The sequence below is a fragment of the Prinia subflava genome, chromosome 16, assembly GCF_021018805.1.
Source record: "Prinia subflava isolate CZ2003 ecotype Zambia chromosome 16, Cam_Psub_1.2, whole genome shotgun sequence".
In the NCBI taxonomy this organism is placed as follows: domain Eukaryota; kingdom Metazoa; phylum Chordata; class Aves; order Passeriformes; family Cisticolidae; genus Prinia; species Prinia subflava.
This window is the reverse complement of record NC_086262.1, coordinates 14,789,177-14,805,623: the sequence shown is the minus strand read 5'-3', so window position 1 is coordinate 14,805,623 and position 16,447 is coordinate 14,789,177. Positions and strand designations below refer to the sequence as shown.

Genomic DNA, 16,447 nt, shown 5'->3' with positions numbered 1-16,447 from the left:
CGCACCCACGGGACCTACGCTAAGGTTTGGGATCCCCTGACTCTGCCGGTCCCGGCTGTGTGTCCTGCTGTGCCCGAGGGCATCGGGGAGTGCCGGGATGCTCGCCCCTGGGGCACGGGGGGCGGTGATGCTTTGGGTACCGGGGAGCTGTGGCACGATGGGGGGCTCCCAGGGCAGGCCGTTGTGATGACAGCGATGACACCGGGGGACATTCGGGGTGCCGGTACCCCCACTCCCCGCGCGGCAGCCGGCTGTCCCTGGCCTCCCCACTGCTGCTGGGGGTGCCGGGGCGGGCGGCAGCCGGGGGGAGCGGCCCGGGGCACGGTACCGCCCCCGCTGCCACCGCCCCACGCATGCTCGCCGCCGCTGCCGCCGCCGCGCCGAGCCGAGCCGAGCGGGACGGGACCGGACGGGACGGGACAGGACGGGACCGGGCGGGGCGATCCGCCGCAGGTACCGGCGACCCCGGGGCGCACGTGGCGGGACCGGGCCGGGCGCTGCCGTCGCCCACCCCGTACCGGCACCCCCAGGGGAGGGGGGTGGGGGGGGCGGCTGCAGCCCCGGGACGGGCGGCGGGGGCGGATCGGCCCCCCCTGGCCGGGGCTGCCGCGGGGGCGGCTTTGTCCGGGGCTCGGCCGGGGAAGCGGGGCCGGGGCGTGCACACGCGTGTCCGTGCGTGCGGGTGTGCCCGTGGCCATGTGCTGGCGTGTGCGTGCCCGTGCGTGTGCACACGCGTGTGCCGGGGCTCGCAGCTCCTTCGCGGAGCATCGGTACCGGGCACGGCGCCACAGCCCCGCGGGATCGGGACGCTGTCGGGGCAGGTCGGGGTGCGGGGCGGCGCGGCCCTCCGGGATCGGGGTGCTGCGTGGGAACCTACAGACGGGGCGGGGACCATCGCCTGCGGGCTCTGCACTGCTGGGGGACGTCGGTGACCGCCTGGTCCCCGCTCCTGTCGCCTCCCTTGGGGGAAACTCGCTCGGCTCCAGTTGTGCCCACTCTGCCTTTGTCGGGACCCACGAGTGGCCGTGTCCGGAGGCATAGAGTGCCCCACGCCTGCGGGACCCATGTGCTCCCAGCTCTGCAGGGGCTCCCTGGCATTGCCAGAGCTGGGGGCTCCCGGAATGTTTGGGGCTTCCTGTCCTGCTTCTGCCTCATGGGGCAGAAGGGTTTGGGGTGACCGGGTGACACTAGACCGTGGTCCTCTCATGTGGAGAGGGAAGGGCTTGGGCTGCCCCTGCTCCTGCCCTTCTCTGCAGCCTCCCTTGGACCCCAGGCCCAGCTTGCTCTCGTCCCTCACTGTGCCCAGCTGCCCACTGACAGGAGGGGGCTGCTGAACCCCCCCAGTTCTCAAGCTGGTGCCCAGGACCATTCTCCAGCTAACACTCTCTCTGCAGGGCTGCCTGCACCGTGTTCCCCGCTCCACCAGCCACAGCAGCGCCTGGATCCTGCTCCCGATCCTGCTGCGCCGGGAGAAGGCTGAATTTTACGGTAGGCAGACGACACTGATCCTCCCTTCCCTTGTGCCTGGGCACCGCGTGCCACCACACAGGCTGTGCCAGGGACAGCGAGTGCTCCAGGTGGCCACCCAACCTGCTGTCATGGGTGGCATGGAGAAAAACAGTCGGCAGCTGAGCTGTACTGGGGGTCCACGTGCTGCTTGCTCCTCACTGCCCCATCTTCTCTCTTGCAGACCCGTGGCGGGACTAGCATGGGAGAAGCCTTCCCTGGGCATGGGCAGCGCTAAGGAGCCCGAGGGGCTGCAGGTGCTGAGCTGCCAGGCCGGGGCTGAGGACGCCTGCGAGCCCAGTGCCAGCTCCCCTGGCTGCCCCACGACAGGCGAGTGCCTGCCCGGCTCCGGCTGTGCGGCGGGAGCCCGTGCCATGAGGACCTGCTGTGGGGCTGAGGCAGAGTCTCAGGGCACCAAGGCCAGCTCAGTGGCAGAGAAGAAGTTGCCATCACCAGCAGGATCAGCTCCTGGCACACTTCTCCAGGACACCAGCACAGAGCAGAGTGTGGCAGCAGTGACAGGGAGCTGCGGAGGATCGAGTGGTGCTGCCTCTGCCTGTGGTGCCACAGGGATGGGGGTCCCCAACACCCAGAAGGAGGATGCAGCCCCTACTTCCCCTGTGCCCGATCCCTGCCTCCAGGCAACCAGCAAGGACACGGGGAGCACGCCAGCTCTTGCCAAACATGTGGCATTTGTGGAGCCCACTGCAAGCATCGGGACAGCTGAGCTTCCAAGCCAGGAGCAGCCCCAGGATAGCAAAGGGACATCCCTGGGTGCTGCTCCCCAGACAAAGAGCAGTGAGGCTCCCAAGCACCCCCAGGGAGGCACAGCAGACCCCCCCAGCACCAGCACTGCAGGAACTGGGGGTCGAAGTGAGCCAGGACCAAGCTCCACTGCTCTGGGGCAGGGCAAAGCCGAGGGGAGCTCAGCCCGGGATGTGAGTGCTGGGAGCAGTCAGCAGCCCCAAACAGCCAAACAGCTCTGTGAATCCTACTCCTTTGAAGTGACCCCACCCCAGGACGCTGGGACACAAGACATGGGGACGCAGGTGGACAGCCGTGTGTCCCTGGTGTCGGTGGCCTTAAGCCCCATGAGCCCCCCATGTGGGGCTGCTGCCTTCACCTTCCCCAAGAGAGAGACGGCCTCTGCAGCCCCACGCCTCGAACCCTCCAAGAAGGACGCGGAGATGCAGGTGTCCATGCCTGTGGAGACCCGCTCAGTGGCCACTGGGCCGATGACACCGGTGGCCAAGTCCCCGCAGACCTCATATCCCGAGGTGCAGGTGAAGGGGACGGTGCCGGAGGTGGTGGAGGAGGAGCCTCCGGAGCCCATCCGGGAGGTGAGCTGGGATGAGAAGGGGATGACGTGGGAGGTGTATGGGGCCTCCATGGAGGTGGAGGTCCTGGGCATGGCCATCCAAAAGCACCTGGAGAAGCAGATTGAGGAACACGGGCGGCAGGTGGTGGTGACCCCGCAGACCACGCGCACCGGCTCCGTCAAGGGAGGGCCCCGCAAAGGCGAGGCCAAGAGGCAGCCCAGCGTCTTTCGGGCTCTGCTGCAGAACGTCCGGCGGCCCCGGTGCTGCTCCCGCGCCGGCCCTGCCATGGAGTGAGTTGCTGCCTGTGCTGGCAGGGTGGGGGTGCCTCGGGGCTTCTCAGAGAAAGTGGGGATGGGTCCCTGCCCTGGCGTCCTGAGACACCCGGTGCCAGTGTGCAGGGCTGTGGTGGCGATGGAGCACTGCACACTGGGACAAGGTGTCTCCTTTGCTGGGGTCCTCCCTGTTGGCCTGAGGTACCCCCATGAGTGTAGCCCCATGGAGGGGCCCTTGGACATGAGACTGGTGCCCTGTCTCTGTGCTTGGTGGCTTTTTTCAGCACGAGGAAGCACGTGGCTCCTTCCAGATGGAGGCAGCTGCTCCTGTGCGTCTCCTGCCCGTGGCACAGGTCTGAAGATGGCTCAAGGTGGGTGCTGCTGGCTGCCCTGAACTCTGGCACTCCAAGCAGCAGCATCACTTCCCATTCTGGAGATACACTGGTGCATCACCCTGCCATTGCTTTGCCTGTCCAGGGCTTGGCCACACTCCAACAAGCCCATGGCTGTGTATGTGTGGGTCCCCACAGCTGCCCACAGCAGGCACCCACCCCCCAGCTGCCCTGTCCTCTCTGCCCTGCTGCTGTGCTGTGGGTGCCCTGGAGCAGGATGATGTGGCCACACAGGGCACCAGGACAGATCTCAAATGAGAGAGACAGGGGCAACCACCTGTGTGATGGAGAGCTGCTCATCCCTGTCACCATGGCTGGAGGTGCTTGGGGAGTCTTGCCCCCATGGCCCCCAGCTCGACCTGCCTGGAAGCAGCACATCCTCGCCACGCCTGGTGGTGGGCACGAAGCCTGCCCTGCTTGCAGGCCTGTCCAGCTGCCCCAGTGGTGCCAGAAAGGCCCCATGTGCTGGGGACAGGGGCACGTGCCCCCCTGGCTTGTCCTCTCCGACGGCAGCTGGGGATGCGACGACTGCAAAACGCTGCCACTTTTTACAGCTGGGGTTTTACAGGGTGGGGGGAAGGGGAGCTTTTATTGAACTGTGTTTGCATTTTTGGAGCTTTTTAAGAGACACTTTCCGCCATGAGCATCCTGCCTGGAGCCATCTCCTCCACGGTGGCCTGTGGGGCTGAGACCATCTTTTCAAACACTGTTCCTACGTTGCCTGTGCTCTGCTAGGCTGAAGAGCATTGGGAGTGAAGGCTCAGTCTGCAGGGGGGTGAATATCCCTGTGGTCAGGCCAACATCGCTGTGGCTGGTAGCACCTCAGTGTCCTGCCAAGATGTGGATCTTGGCCCCCCCCAGCCTGGCCCCATACAGAAGACCAGCCCCACAGTGCCACAGCAAGGGGAGCCCAGGCCTGTGTCCAGCATCTGATGGGCAGGAGGCTGCAGACAAGGGGTGCTTGGAGAGCTGCACCATCCCCTCTGGGCAGAAGTGCAGGAGGGCTCAAGGTGCCAGAGTCACCACTGCAGCAGTTTTCCCTTGTTAAGGGTAAAGTCTTGCTCACCTACACCCACACTGTACGTCCTGGGCTTGTTTTGTCCCTGTGGGGCTGCAAAGGGCTTGCTGAAGTGCCAGCTGGCAGCCAGGGCTGTGGCAAGTGCCCGCTCAGTGCTGTGGCACTCGCTGGGACCTGGCTCTGCTCAGTGCCTTGGGCTGTGGGACCGGTGCCACGGCCATGCCAGGAAGACCAGGAGCCCTGGGGCATCCCCTTGCCACCCTGCCCCAGGCCTGCTCACCTCCAGCCCCGCACTGCCAGCTGTGGCACACCAGCGCTGCAGCTTCATCATCTGTTTTCTTTTTTTCCTCTTCATTTCTTCTGGGGGTGGGGCGGGGGGAGGAAGGGGCGGGAGGATCAGTCTGTCAATGTGGATGTTGGGTAATAAAACCTTGCACAAAGCTCTGCGCGGGGCTTGCCTGCACCTCCCTCCCCCGGGCAGAGAGGGTCTTGGGGACCAGAAGCCAGGCTGACCCCACAGTGGCACCTCCCCTCTGGCACCAGCTGGCCCAAAACCAGCACTTCATGCTGGGAGAGATGACTCCAAGCTGACTGAGCCCCCCAGGCAGATGGGCTCATCACAGGACACCGTGACCCCTGTGGAACAGTTTTATTGCCAGACACAACAGAACAACACCACAGCAGCTGCCCGAGTCCTGCTCCGGCCCCGCTGCACCCCGTGAGCCTGCTCACAAGTCCGTGGTGGTGAAGGTGGTGTTGAGGTACGCTGTTTTGGTGGGCTCCTTCAGGTTCAGCGCAGCCACCAGCACCTCCTTGTCACTGGAGTCTGTTGGCTGCATTTTGACCTGCTGCAGGAGGAGAGCGTGGTCAGAAGGGACGGGGACAAAGATGTAGGGCAGGGACACCCGTCCTTCCCAGGAGCTGAGGGCTGTTGAGGGGTGCAGAGTAAAGGACCCAAGGGGTTCATAAGGCCCTGGGAACCACAGCAAAGAGAAGAGGATGCAGGGTGCTCTGTCAGGACTCCCAGCTGCCGAGCACTGGCAGCTCTTTGCACACTTACCTCGACCTCAAAGTTGTCATCTGCTGGTGCGTTTACTGTATTTTCATCCAGGGAATTCATGCTGTGGAGAATTGAGGGTGGGAGGTAAAAAAGGACCCAGGCACAGGAGAAGGGAGGTATGAGGTGACAGCCTGTGGCCTTTGGGACTTGCCCCAGAGCTCACCTGGTCACAGAGATGGAGTCCTCGTGGAAGCCCAAGTCATGGGAGGGATCGAGTGGGTGGTTCAGCATGGGGTTGGCCCTGGACAGGGATGGGTGGAGATAAGTGCTGCTCTTTGGGGTGCTGCAGCCCCTGGATGTGGGGACAAGCCTGGTCTCTCCCCACCTGCTGCAGGGAGTCCCCCACTCACCCCTCGGCGTTGTACTGGTTGGTCCCAGGGATGCCAGCTCCCTGCTGTGCTGTGGCAGGGTTGAATGTTGTGGCCACCTTCAGAGCCTTCATGGCACTCAGCTTCCTCTTGTAGCTGCAAAGCCCAGGGATGGGTTGGGTGAGAGGGGCAGGGAGGAGCTGGGCTGTGGGATGGGGTGGGCAGAAGCGGGTTGGAGGACAGGGGTGGGTCTGGGGGTGCTGATGAGGATGGGGGCAGTGGGGGGTGGTAGGAGGGGGTGCAGGCAGTGAAGTACCTCTTGGTAGTGAGTACCAAAACCAGGGTCATGATGAGGATGAAGATGAGCAGGAATGCTGCCAATCCTGCGATAATGCCAATCAGCTCTATCTCCTTGGTGGGCTTTGTCACCTCCCCGGGGCCCTGGCACAGAGCAGGGGTGAGGGCACAGTTCCAGCCAGTGGAACCCCCCAGCCAGCCCAGAAGGGGTTGCTGCCCTCTCCCCATGCCCCTTGCCTGTCCCCACTCACAATGACAGCCAGGCCCAGTTTCACCAGCTCAGCCAAGCCCAGTGGATCAGACTGTATGAGTCTGCCAAGGAAAGCGGAGGTGTGAGCAGCTGGGCTGGTTCCAGCACGTGGCAGTGCCCGTGCACAGCCCCAGCACTCACATGCTCAGGTCGTTGACGTCCAGGGCAGTGCCATTGCTGTACACAAAGTAGGCCTCCATCACTGACTTGGCATCCACGCTGCAGAATAGAGAGATGGGGGAGTGTGGTGCTGGGGTGGTGCCCCGCCCCACGATGACACCCCTGATGCCACCACCATGTCCCCTTCCCCACCACCACTCACTGGGTGTCACGGGTGTCCTCTATGCTTCGGATGCCCACCACGTAGACTGCTGCCTTGGTCACGGTGGTCAGGGCCCTAGGAACAAGAGAGAGGGGGGAAGCTGGGCTGGACATCCTGCTGTTCTGCTCATGGGCACAGGAAGCATATGGACCCTCTGAAGCCCCCTCATCTGGTGGGGACCTGCCTGGCCCAGCCCATTCACAGTCCATGAAGCTGAGAGACACAGCTGGTGGGTCCAGCCGTGCACCCTCAGCCCTGGCTCAGCACCCCTTACAATTTAATACTTTCGGAGTTACTCTGGACTTCTTCCACCGTTGACAGGAACTGGAGCCGAACGCGGTAGCTCTGATCCACCGTGAAGATCTGTGTGTGGGGAGCAGGGGTGAGCGGAGCTGGGCTGGGCACGGGGTGTCCTGGGATGAGGGCTGGGGGTGACACTCACATTCAGCACAGTCTGTGCTCGGTGCACCGGTTCCTCACCATCCTTAGCCTCCACCGTCACCTTGTACTGCCCCTTCAGTGATTCATCAAGGTTGCTGGCCACCCTGTGAGGACAGGGACATCAGCAATCCCACTGCACTGCACAGGATATCACCTGCCATCCCTCAAGCTCCATCCTATCTCCTTGCGCAGGCAGGACTCCAGAAAGGCTTTGTCCCCTTTCCAGCTGGCCCTGTGCAGGCAGGAGCTGAGCTGCATCCCCCCACCCTGGCCCAACCCCATGGCCTCACTGGATACTCCCGATGTAGGTGCCCTTGTCGAGAGTTGTCAGCACCCTGAAGAGGTTCTCGAAGGGCCGACTGGCCCCGTTGTCCTCCACAAACACCACACTGATGATGGAGAAGGTGATGGTTCCCCCCAGCCCTGAGTCAGCATCTGTGGCCTGTGGGGACAGAGCATGGCAGGAGCACAGGTGGGAATGGCCCCATGGTGGGGACAAGTGAACAGTGCTCCGCGGACTGACAGATACAGGCAGGCAGCTCCTCACCTTCACAGTAGCCACTTGTAGGTCCACAGGAGAGATTTCAGGGACAACCACTGTCAGGAACAGATGGATGGTGCTGGTGAGCAGCCAGACTTGCTGCAGACCCCGCACCCACACAGCCCCAGGGTTCCAAGCACCCACTGCTGCCCTTGGCCCCACAGCCTTCATGGAAAGCACTGAGCAACCCCAGCCTGGCCCCCACACTGCTCAGCCCTGCCCTGGGCTCGGGGAAGATCCTCACTGCTGGCAAATGTGGCAGGGCATGGGTGGGTGCAGCGAGGAGCCCACGTGATGTGCCAACCCCAGCTGCTCACCAAAAGTCTCTGAGATGGCCTCGAACACCGGCACGTTGTCATTCACATCAATAATGATGATCCTCAGGGTTTCTGCAAATGTCCCAAAAGCAGAGCTCTGATCACTAACAGAGAAGCCCTGCAACACCCTCCTCTGCTTCCTGTGGGAGCTCTGTCCTCTCAAAAGAGCTGGGGACACCCTCCCTCCGAGCCAAACCACCCAGCTCCCACAGCTTTTAGTGGGAGAGGCAGGTCCCAGCTCCTGCCGTGCCCAGTGGTGGTGGAAGGAGCGGGCCATGGGGTGTTACATTCCCCTGTGGGAATGGTTTCTCCCCCCTCAGGGACCCCTAGAGCTTGTACCATGTAGTTTGACCCTTCCTTCCCTTTCTGACCCCATTGGCTGTGTTCCAAATTGCCCCACCCTCACAAGAGCTGAGAAAAGACCCTGTTCCTCTGTGCATGCCCTCTTTCCCTCTGGACACCACCTGAAATAAACTTCTTACTGCAGCTAAGGGTTAGAGCCTCCTTTGGATCCTTCCCCCTGTCTTTTGACATATTCTTCCAGAGCCTGAGAAGGACTGAGCTAGCTTAGACCCTCAGAGGGGTTAAAAAGGAGGATTTATTATCAGTGGGGGCTGTACCATTGTGGCTGTAGCGGCTGCCCTTCTCGGTGTACAGGTCCTCCACCCGCAGCGTGAGCAGGACCCTGTCACACACCTCGTGGTCGATGTCCGAGCTGTTCACCAGCACCGAGCCGTTGGGGGCCAGCACGAACCAGTCCCAGCACACGTCCCCAGCACTGCTGTCCCCCTTGAAGCAGGTGACCGCCAGCTCCTCGAAGACCAGCAAGTGGTTGGTGTCAGGGTCGGAGGCGTTCAGGGTGTGGATCAGACCCTGCTGTGTCCCATTCTCGGCCACCGACACGTCCTGCAGTGAGCCTGGCACGATGGTGGGGGGCTCGTCATTGACATCTAGGATGTGGACTGTCACTGAGACGTTGGCCTTGTCCCCTGCGTTGTCTGCAGCCGTGTTCTCTGCCAGCACTGTCAGGGTGAAGAACTTCTGCTGCAGTGTGTCATAGTCCAGAGACATGTCAGGGTCTACGGACAGCTGCCCACTGTAATTCCCTGGCCCCAGGCGGGATGAGCGGATTAAGAAGTTGCTGGAGCCGCTGCTTCTCTCAAGTCGGAATGAAATGCGGGAATTGATCTCTGTCCGGTCGGCATCTGTGGCATTCACCTCGCCCACTAAGGACCCTGCAGATGGAGACAGACACTGAGTGGGCAGTGGGCACTGACTCAGGGCCACTGCTGGTCCCACAAGCCTGGCCATGCAACTTCTACCTGGAGAGTCTTCAAAGACTGAGAACTCATAGGACTGGTTGAGGAACACGGGAATGTTGTCATTCAGGTCCTGCAGGAAACAAAGCCCATGGCTGTAGCCCTTCGAGGAAACAGGATTCCCCACAGCCAGCTGGGGACAGGAGTGTGGGCACCTGCCTGCCCACAGGCAGGAGCTACACAAGCCCTCTCCTGCCTCCCTGCAACAACTATTCACTCTGCCCCCACAGAAAGCCTGGAGACACCTCTGCCACAGCCAGGGATTCCAGATCCCCACCCTGCCCATCTATCCCAGTTCCAAGCCCCAGCCTGCCCCAGCATGTCCCTGCCTGTGCCCAGGGCTCACCCCCACGGTGATGGTGACATCCTTTGTGGTGTTCAGCGGTGGCTCGCCGTGGTCATACACCATCACTGTCACCACCATCTGTCCATGCTCATCCTCCAAGGCCTCGCGGTCCAGCTGCTCCTTGCTGTGCATCTCACCTGTGTCTGCATTGATGGTAAAGTTGGTGCTGAACGGTCCTGGCAAGATCTTGAAGCCCAGTTTGCTGTTGAGGCTGCCAGGCTCGTCATTGTCAATGGCCTGAAAGGGTGAGCATTTGGAACAGGGCTGTCAGGCACCTTGGGGACAGTCCCTCCCCTCTGACAGCCCTGTCAGCCGCCCCCACCTCTGCTGGTACGTACCTGGATCTGTGTGCTAACATTCTGCCCCTCTTCCACTGAGATGAAGTAGGAGCCAACGATGATGGGCTCCATGTCATTGGCATCCAGCACAGTGATCTCCAGCACCGTAGTGCCCACCAGGCTGCCCCCATCCTTGGCCTGGAGGTTGGCGTAGTAGATGGAGCGAGTCTCCCGGTCCAGCAAGCTCCCGTCGTACACCAGCAGCGCCCCGCTTGTGGCGTTCACCGTGAAGGTTTTACGGCTGTGGCATACACAGAGCCTTCAGGCCTGGAGCTCACTCTCCAGGATGATGCCCTGGTTGTGGCTGGCTCTGCCCTTACGTACATGGCCTCCGGGAGCAGCTGGTAGGTGATCTGGCCCAGGACACCGCTGTCTGGATCGTAGGCCTAAAAGACAGAAGGAACCATCTGGTCAATCTGTTTCAGCCCTCAGAGCAGTGATGAGTCTGGGGTAGTGGCTGTTGGCAGTGAACACCCCAAAAATGTGGCCCTGATAGGCAAGGGGTCCCACCCTTGAGTATCCACTGGCCCTGAGTCCTTCCTGTGTGTATGAAGAGATCAATGCCCTCAGCACAAGCTGTACTAGAAGTGCTAGGTGTGCCCAGTGCCTTGCTTGGGGATATTAGGTGTGCCCACTCCCTGCTCAGTGCCTGACCGTGATGTTTGGGGAGATGATGGTGCCATTGGGGCTGTTCTCCATCACGCTCAGGTTGTAGGTGCTCTGGGGGAACTCAGGGATGTGGTCATTGCTGTCGATGAGGTCAATGGTCACGGTGGCTGTGGAGCAGCAGTCTGTAGGGTTCCCCGTGTCATTAGCAATGATCTGAAGGATTGAAAAGGGACCATGTCTCACATGAGTCCCCAAACATTAGAGAGACCTGTCATGCTCCAGTCCAGCTCCCTTGCACCAAACAAACTGCCAGGTTTAGCTCCTGAACTCTACAAGAGAAGGGCCATGTCCCCACTGTACCCCAATGCATGCAAGGAGCAGGAACTGCCTCTGCAGAGCAGGCCAGCCCTACAAGCCCCACCTGCACCACCATGACATGGCTTATCTCGTAGTCCACTAAGGTTGAATTTTGCACCAGGATCTGGACTTCCCCTGTGCCCACAATCGTTGTGGGGAACACAGTGAAGGCATCGGCATTCGGACCGTGCAGGCTCAGCTCAAAACTGCTGTTGATGCCCTGCCAGGGAGGGACAAGAGCAAGGGTGAGTGGTGCAGCCAGGACAGACACTGGTGCCTCAACCCAGCACCATGGACAGGCTCCTACCTTATCTGGGTCATGGGCAATGATGCTGAGGTTGGACACGGGCAGCCTGGAGGAGGAGTGCTCTATGATGTTGCCTGTGAAGTTGTTCTGAGCACTGGTGGAGAAGTTGCAGCTGGACAGGGAGCAGTTGTAGAACTGGGGCTTGTTGTCATTGACATCAGTCACCAAGACTGTCACCAGGGTGCTGGTCTGGGCCACCTTGCCATGGATATCCAGTTTCTCCTCACGTGCCTGGGCAGGAGGAGAGAGCAGGTTGGAGGGGCCCAGGGAGAGGAAGAGGATGGAATTCCCCTTGCTGCCTCCTACTCACCGTGACTTCCAGCAGCACCTCCTCTCTTGGCAGCTGCTCACGGTCCAGGGGCTCACTCACAGTGATGGTGCCCGTTGTGTTATTGATAACAAAAGGAACACTGGCATCTAGGACAAGGGGACAGCAGGAACCAGCTGCAGCCACTGTGAAAGGCAGACCTGGCCCTCTCTCTGCCAGCAGGTCAGGCTGGCAGAGCCTGGGTGCCCAGAACCAGTTTCCAAGGTTATCCCTTGCTGCCTGACCACCCCTCCTGCTCATCCCACCATGTCATCCCCTGCCTGACCCATTCTGCCCCATCACTCACTGGTGATGATGTAGAAGATTTGATCATTCACCCCTGTGTCTTGGTCCATGGCGGTGACAGTCAGCACAATGGTACCCTGTGGGGACATGGCCATCAGAGCAGGACCTATGACATCTCCAGCTGCCCACAGGCCTGGTGGCCCAGACACTTTAGGGCATAAGAGCCCCCAGGGAATGCCAGGGGCAGGGACATGACACTGGGGCAGGCAGGCTCCTGACCAGGTCGCAGTTCTCAGGCACAGAGCCCGAGTAGGGCTCATTGAGGAACCGTGGGTTCAGGTTGGGCACGTCCTTAATGGTCAGGGACAGGTAAGTAAAGCTCTTCTGGACCTTCCAGTTGTTGTTCAGCCATCCCCCACCATCCTGAGGGGCAGAGCACCTGTCAGTTCCATAGTCCCCTTACCTGGCAGCCCTGCACCCCCAGCCCGAAGGGTCCCCACCTGGGCGAGGATCTTGATCTCAAAGAAAGTATTCTTGGCATAGTCCAGGGAACCATTGAGCACCACACTCCCATTGGGCAGAATGTAGAACAGCTGGAGATTCTTCATGTTGTCTGGGATCACCTGAGCAGGGGACATCAGCCTGTGTCACCAAGGCAGGGAGCAGAGGTGTCCCAGCAGAGATGGGGGCTCAATCCCCATCCTTCTGCCAGGCTTGGCCCATGGGAACCCCCAAACACCTGGCTCATCCCAGCCTGGAACTGTTCAGCACCTTGCACCCATTGCCCAGTGGGTCCTGACCCAAAACCTCCCTGCATCCCCAGAGATACGGGTCTTGCCTGGCCCTGTCCCCCAGCGCCTCAGGGGTGGCCCAGGGGTGGGGTTTGGTTATGGTATGACCTACTCCACTCTGTGCTCACCTCCTCGATTCCGTAGCTGACTTTGGAGGCGTTCCCAGTGTCGCTGTCGTTGGCGAACACGGTGTAGATGATGCTGTGCAGGTTCGTGTTCTGGGCACACAGGAGTGTGAAGCAGAGCAGGGGGTGATGCTGGGCCTGGGCCCTGCCAGCCCTGCCCTGGGGTGTTCTGGCCCTACAGGGCTGCAGGCACTGCCTGGTGCCATGGGACACACAGGGACGAGCTGCTGCCCTTGCTCAGGCTGGGGAGGGGCTGGACCTCTTCTCTACCCTCCCTGGGGCCCATTGGCAGCAGGTGCTACACCCCAGCCCTGGAGTTGCTGGATGGGGGTCGGACTCAGCCCCACACCCCATCTACACCTTGATCCAGTGTCACGCTGTCCTGGGCTGACAGGCACACCCTGAACAGAAACTCACTGCAAGGGCAGAGTCCCAGTCACATGCCAGTATCTCAGGGTGACACAGAGGCTCCCGTTGGGAATTGCCCTGGCACAGACTGCTCCCAGGTGCTGGCTGCACTATCAATGACCCCACGCCCAGGCACAACTGTCACCACACACCCAGGTGTGGGGTCAGACAGTTCCCAGCCTGTTGTTGTCCCACTGCTGGCACACCCATGCTGTGGGAACCACCCAGCACCCCTGCCCTGCTGCCCGTGGGGGTAGGGAGGTCCCAGAGAGGGATGGGGTCCCACCTCGGGGATGGTGGCACTGTAGGGCAGGCGTTGGAAGACCGGGGCGTTGTCATTACGGTCCTCCACGATGATGGTCATTTTTTGGGAGACCTACCAGGTGTCAGAGAGGGCACAGGATGGGAAATGGTGGCCAGCAGAGCTGGGTGCAGATCTGCCACCCCATGCCCACCCTGGCCAGCCAGCCAACATCACCCACCCTCTTCCAATTGCCTTCCCACTGAGCCTTATCCATGGATCTTCCCCCTGCAGCCACCCAGCCCTTGCCCCAGCACACACCTCATTATTTACACCATCAGACACTCCAGCGGTGATGGTGAGCCTGGCCTGGAGCTGAGGGGACACAAGGCAGGACTTGGTCAGGGACAAGATGGAGCTCAATCCTTGGATGGCTGAGCCCCAACCTCTGTGAGGACAACTCTCCTTCCAGGAGCTGGGTTTTGGGGTGAGGGAGTGACCCACAGACTCTGCCCTCCATCCCCATAGCCCCAGACTCCCACTCAGGCAGGGACATCTGACCCCATCCTCTGCTCACACCTCACGGTCCAGGGAATTCCTCAGTGTCACTCTGCCTGATTTGGAGTCAGCTAAGAAGTAGAAGGCATCTGTCCCTCGGATTTGGTAGGTGAGAGGGTCGTTGTCTAGGTCATGAGCCTCCAGCTGGAAAGCAAACTGGCCTGGGGGCACAGACAGTGTCAGTCCCTGCTTGAGAACCCCACAGTCATTCCTCGGACACCCCAGGCCCTTCTCGAGACAGCCCTACTCACCCAGTTCCAGGTCCTCAGGCACGTAGAAGAGGGTCACGTTGAAGATGGGGACTGTGTTGCCTGAAACTACAGGGAAGAGGAGCTGAGCACCATCACTGTGCCAGCCTGGCTGGCAGAGCCACGTCTGGCAGCACCTCCTCAGCTCCAGCCCCAGCTCCCAGCCGTGGTTTGGGTCTCCATGGGAGGCAGGGGAACCCCCAGCTTGTCCTTGTGCTCATCCCACACCTCCAGGCTGTGCTTCTCTTCCAGCTGCAGCCCCCATGCTTTCCCTACTGTCCAACTCTGCCCTGCCTTGGCTCTCCAGTGGGGTAGGCAGCGGTTTTAGGGTCACAGCTTCCCCCAGGGAATTGAGAAAGAGTATTGGGTGTTGACAGCAGCTCCAACATCTCCAACCCTCCCATGCCAGATAAAAGAAGAGTCCTTACCTGTTGCCAGGAGGAGGGGGATCAGCACTAAAGAGTGCCATGCCATCCTGCCAGGGTGCCTGTGGGCACACACCAGGGAAAAAGAATCTGAGAGACTGAGGCCTGTCCCCCAAATCCCTCCTGGGGAGCAGCCACCAGGGCAGGAGAGGTGCTGGTGGGGACAGTCCTCTCTGCTGAGCTGGGCTGGTGAGCAAACACCAGGCTCCCCACTGCACTGCTGGGCATGGGCTCCCTGAGGACATGGCAAGGGAGGACACGGTTGATCTCCAGGCAGAGGAGACTGTAGGTATGCCTGGGGACCCCAGGAACCTGTCCTGGGCATTGCTGGAGGCTCCACTGCATGTGCTCAACAGGCCCTCCCCAAGTCCAAGAGCATGGCACGTCCATGGTGTCTCCCTCCTTGTGCCAGGGCCTGTGGGCAGCTCCACAGCTGGCAGACACCCCCACCTCCCCCCCATGGAGCAAGGTGCCCTTGGGGGCTGGGATAGGGGCTGACATCCCTTACCTGTGGCTGTGTCCCTGGGGATGCTGCCTCTGCACTCGCATCTTGGCACTGCCAGACCTTTGCCTCCTGCAGTAAACATGTTCATCAATCATTAACTGCAATTAAAGGGTGAGAATTCCCTCTCCTGTCTCCCGTATTCCTTGTGCTCGTCCCACAGCTCCCACCCAGCTCAGCTCCAGGCTCACTCCCCAAAATGAGGTCCCCAGCTCTCCATACTGGGTGCTGTCCCTTCGGATTCAGCTACTCCAGCCTGCATCCACGGGACCCCAGCTCCCAGAAGGGGTGTGGAGCCTGCAGGGATGCAGAGGGATCCTCAAACACCCCAGGAGATCAAAGAGGGGTTAGGGAAATGCCCTGCATCCCCTGGGCTGGGGACACTGGGGTCCTACCAGGACAGGGGGTGGGCACCAACCTTGTGGTGTGGCCACTGGGGCGGATGCCTGGGGCCCTCTGCACCCCCTGCCACCCACTCCCGTCCCCAGGGGCTTGGCCCAGCCTCCCTGACCTACTTCAGACCCGCTAGGGACAAGGGTGGATTGTCCAGCTCTGCTCAGGCAGAAAAGGGCTGGGAGGTGGAGGTGGGGGGGGCATGGCCAGCCTGTTGGACCCCTGCATCTGTGGCCCTATTCCCTGGGGAACCCACAGGGCCTGGATACTGGAGAAATTCTGGAGTCTTCACAGACATTCAGCCTGTTCTGAGGTTCCCATCTACACCCGGGTCAGAGAACCCCCAGAGAAGGGGCAACAGGGGACAGATGTGACCAGCCCTTAGCAAACCTCTCCTGAGCTGGTCCAGGACCACCCCAGCTCCTGCAAAGGCTGCTCCAGGAGATCCTCGCAGACACCCCATGAGCTGCCTGGGTTACCCCTGGAGTCCCCCAGGGCTGTCCCGGGGTGCCTCCCCGAGACTCCTGGGGCTGGTGCTTGACACTGTTCTGCAAACTGCCCCTGGCTGTCCTGGGGCAGTTCCACACCTCCCAGAGCTATCCTGAGACATCCACAGCTTCCTGAAAGGAGGTTGTAGACAGGTGGGATTCGACCTCTTCCCCCTGGCAACCAGTGAAGGTTTAGGTTGGACATCAGGAAGAATTTCTTCGCGGAAAGGTTTGCCAGGCTTTGGAATGGGCTGCCCAGGGAGTTGATGGAGTCACTGTCCCTGGAGGTGTTGAGGGAAAGACTGGATGTGGCACTTAGTGCCATGGTCTAATTGACATGGTGGTGTTGGGTCATAGGTTGGGCTGCATGATCTCAGAGATCTTTTCCAACCTAAT

At 61.1% G+C, this 16,447-nt stretch overlaps 2 protein-coding genes across 2 annotated transcripts; one reads left to right on the top strand and one right to left on the bottom strand.

The window, feature by feature from the left end:
- Positions 1–338: 338 nt before the first annotated feature.
- GPRIN1 (G protein regulated inducer of neurite outgrowth 1) lies at positions 339–3,930 on the top strand. The gene is made up of 3 exons (XM_063413331.1): positions 339–453; positions 1,395–1,488; positions 1,691–3,930. Exon 3 carries the CDS (start codon positions 1,731–1,733, stop codon positions 3,117–3,119), a length of 1,389 nt encoding a protein of 462 aa, XP_063269401.1. The 5' UTR covers positions 339–453; positions 1,395–1,488; positions 1,691–1,730; the 3' UTR covers positions 3,120–3,930.
- Positions 3,931–5,152: 1,222 nt separating this feature from the next.
- On the bottom strand, positions 5,153–15,268 carry CDHR2 (cadherin related family member 2). Its single transcript, XM_063413666.1, has 32 exons — positions 15,177–15,268; positions 14,672–14,730; positions 14,247–14,312; positions 14,017–14,156; positions 13,759–13,812; positions 13,483–13,572; positions 12,792–12,881; positions 12,373–12,495; positions 12,152–12,295; positions 11,934–12,009; positions 11,630–11,736; positions 11,320–11,550; positions 11,077–11,232; positions 10,701–10,868; positions 10,371–10,432; positions 10,047–10,287; positions 9,709–9,945; positions 9,360–9,435; positions 8,664–9,278; positions 8,044–8,115; positions 7,733–7,782; positions 7,476–7,627; positions 7,187–7,289; positions 7,019–7,107; positions 6,745–6,819; positions 6,564–6,641; positions 6,424–6,484; positions 6,192–6,316; positions 5,918–6,031; positions 5,731–5,808; positions 5,568–5,628; positions 5,153–5,355 (listed from the first exon to the last, which is right to left on the bottom strand). The coding sequence occupies exons 1-32, from the start codon at positions 15,266–15,268 to the stop codon at positions 5,236–5,238; spliced, it is 4,005 nt and encodes a 1,334-aa protein (XP_063269736.1). The 3' UTR covers positions 5,153–5,235.
- Between the last annotated feature and the right edge of the window lie 1,179 nt (positions 15,269–16,447).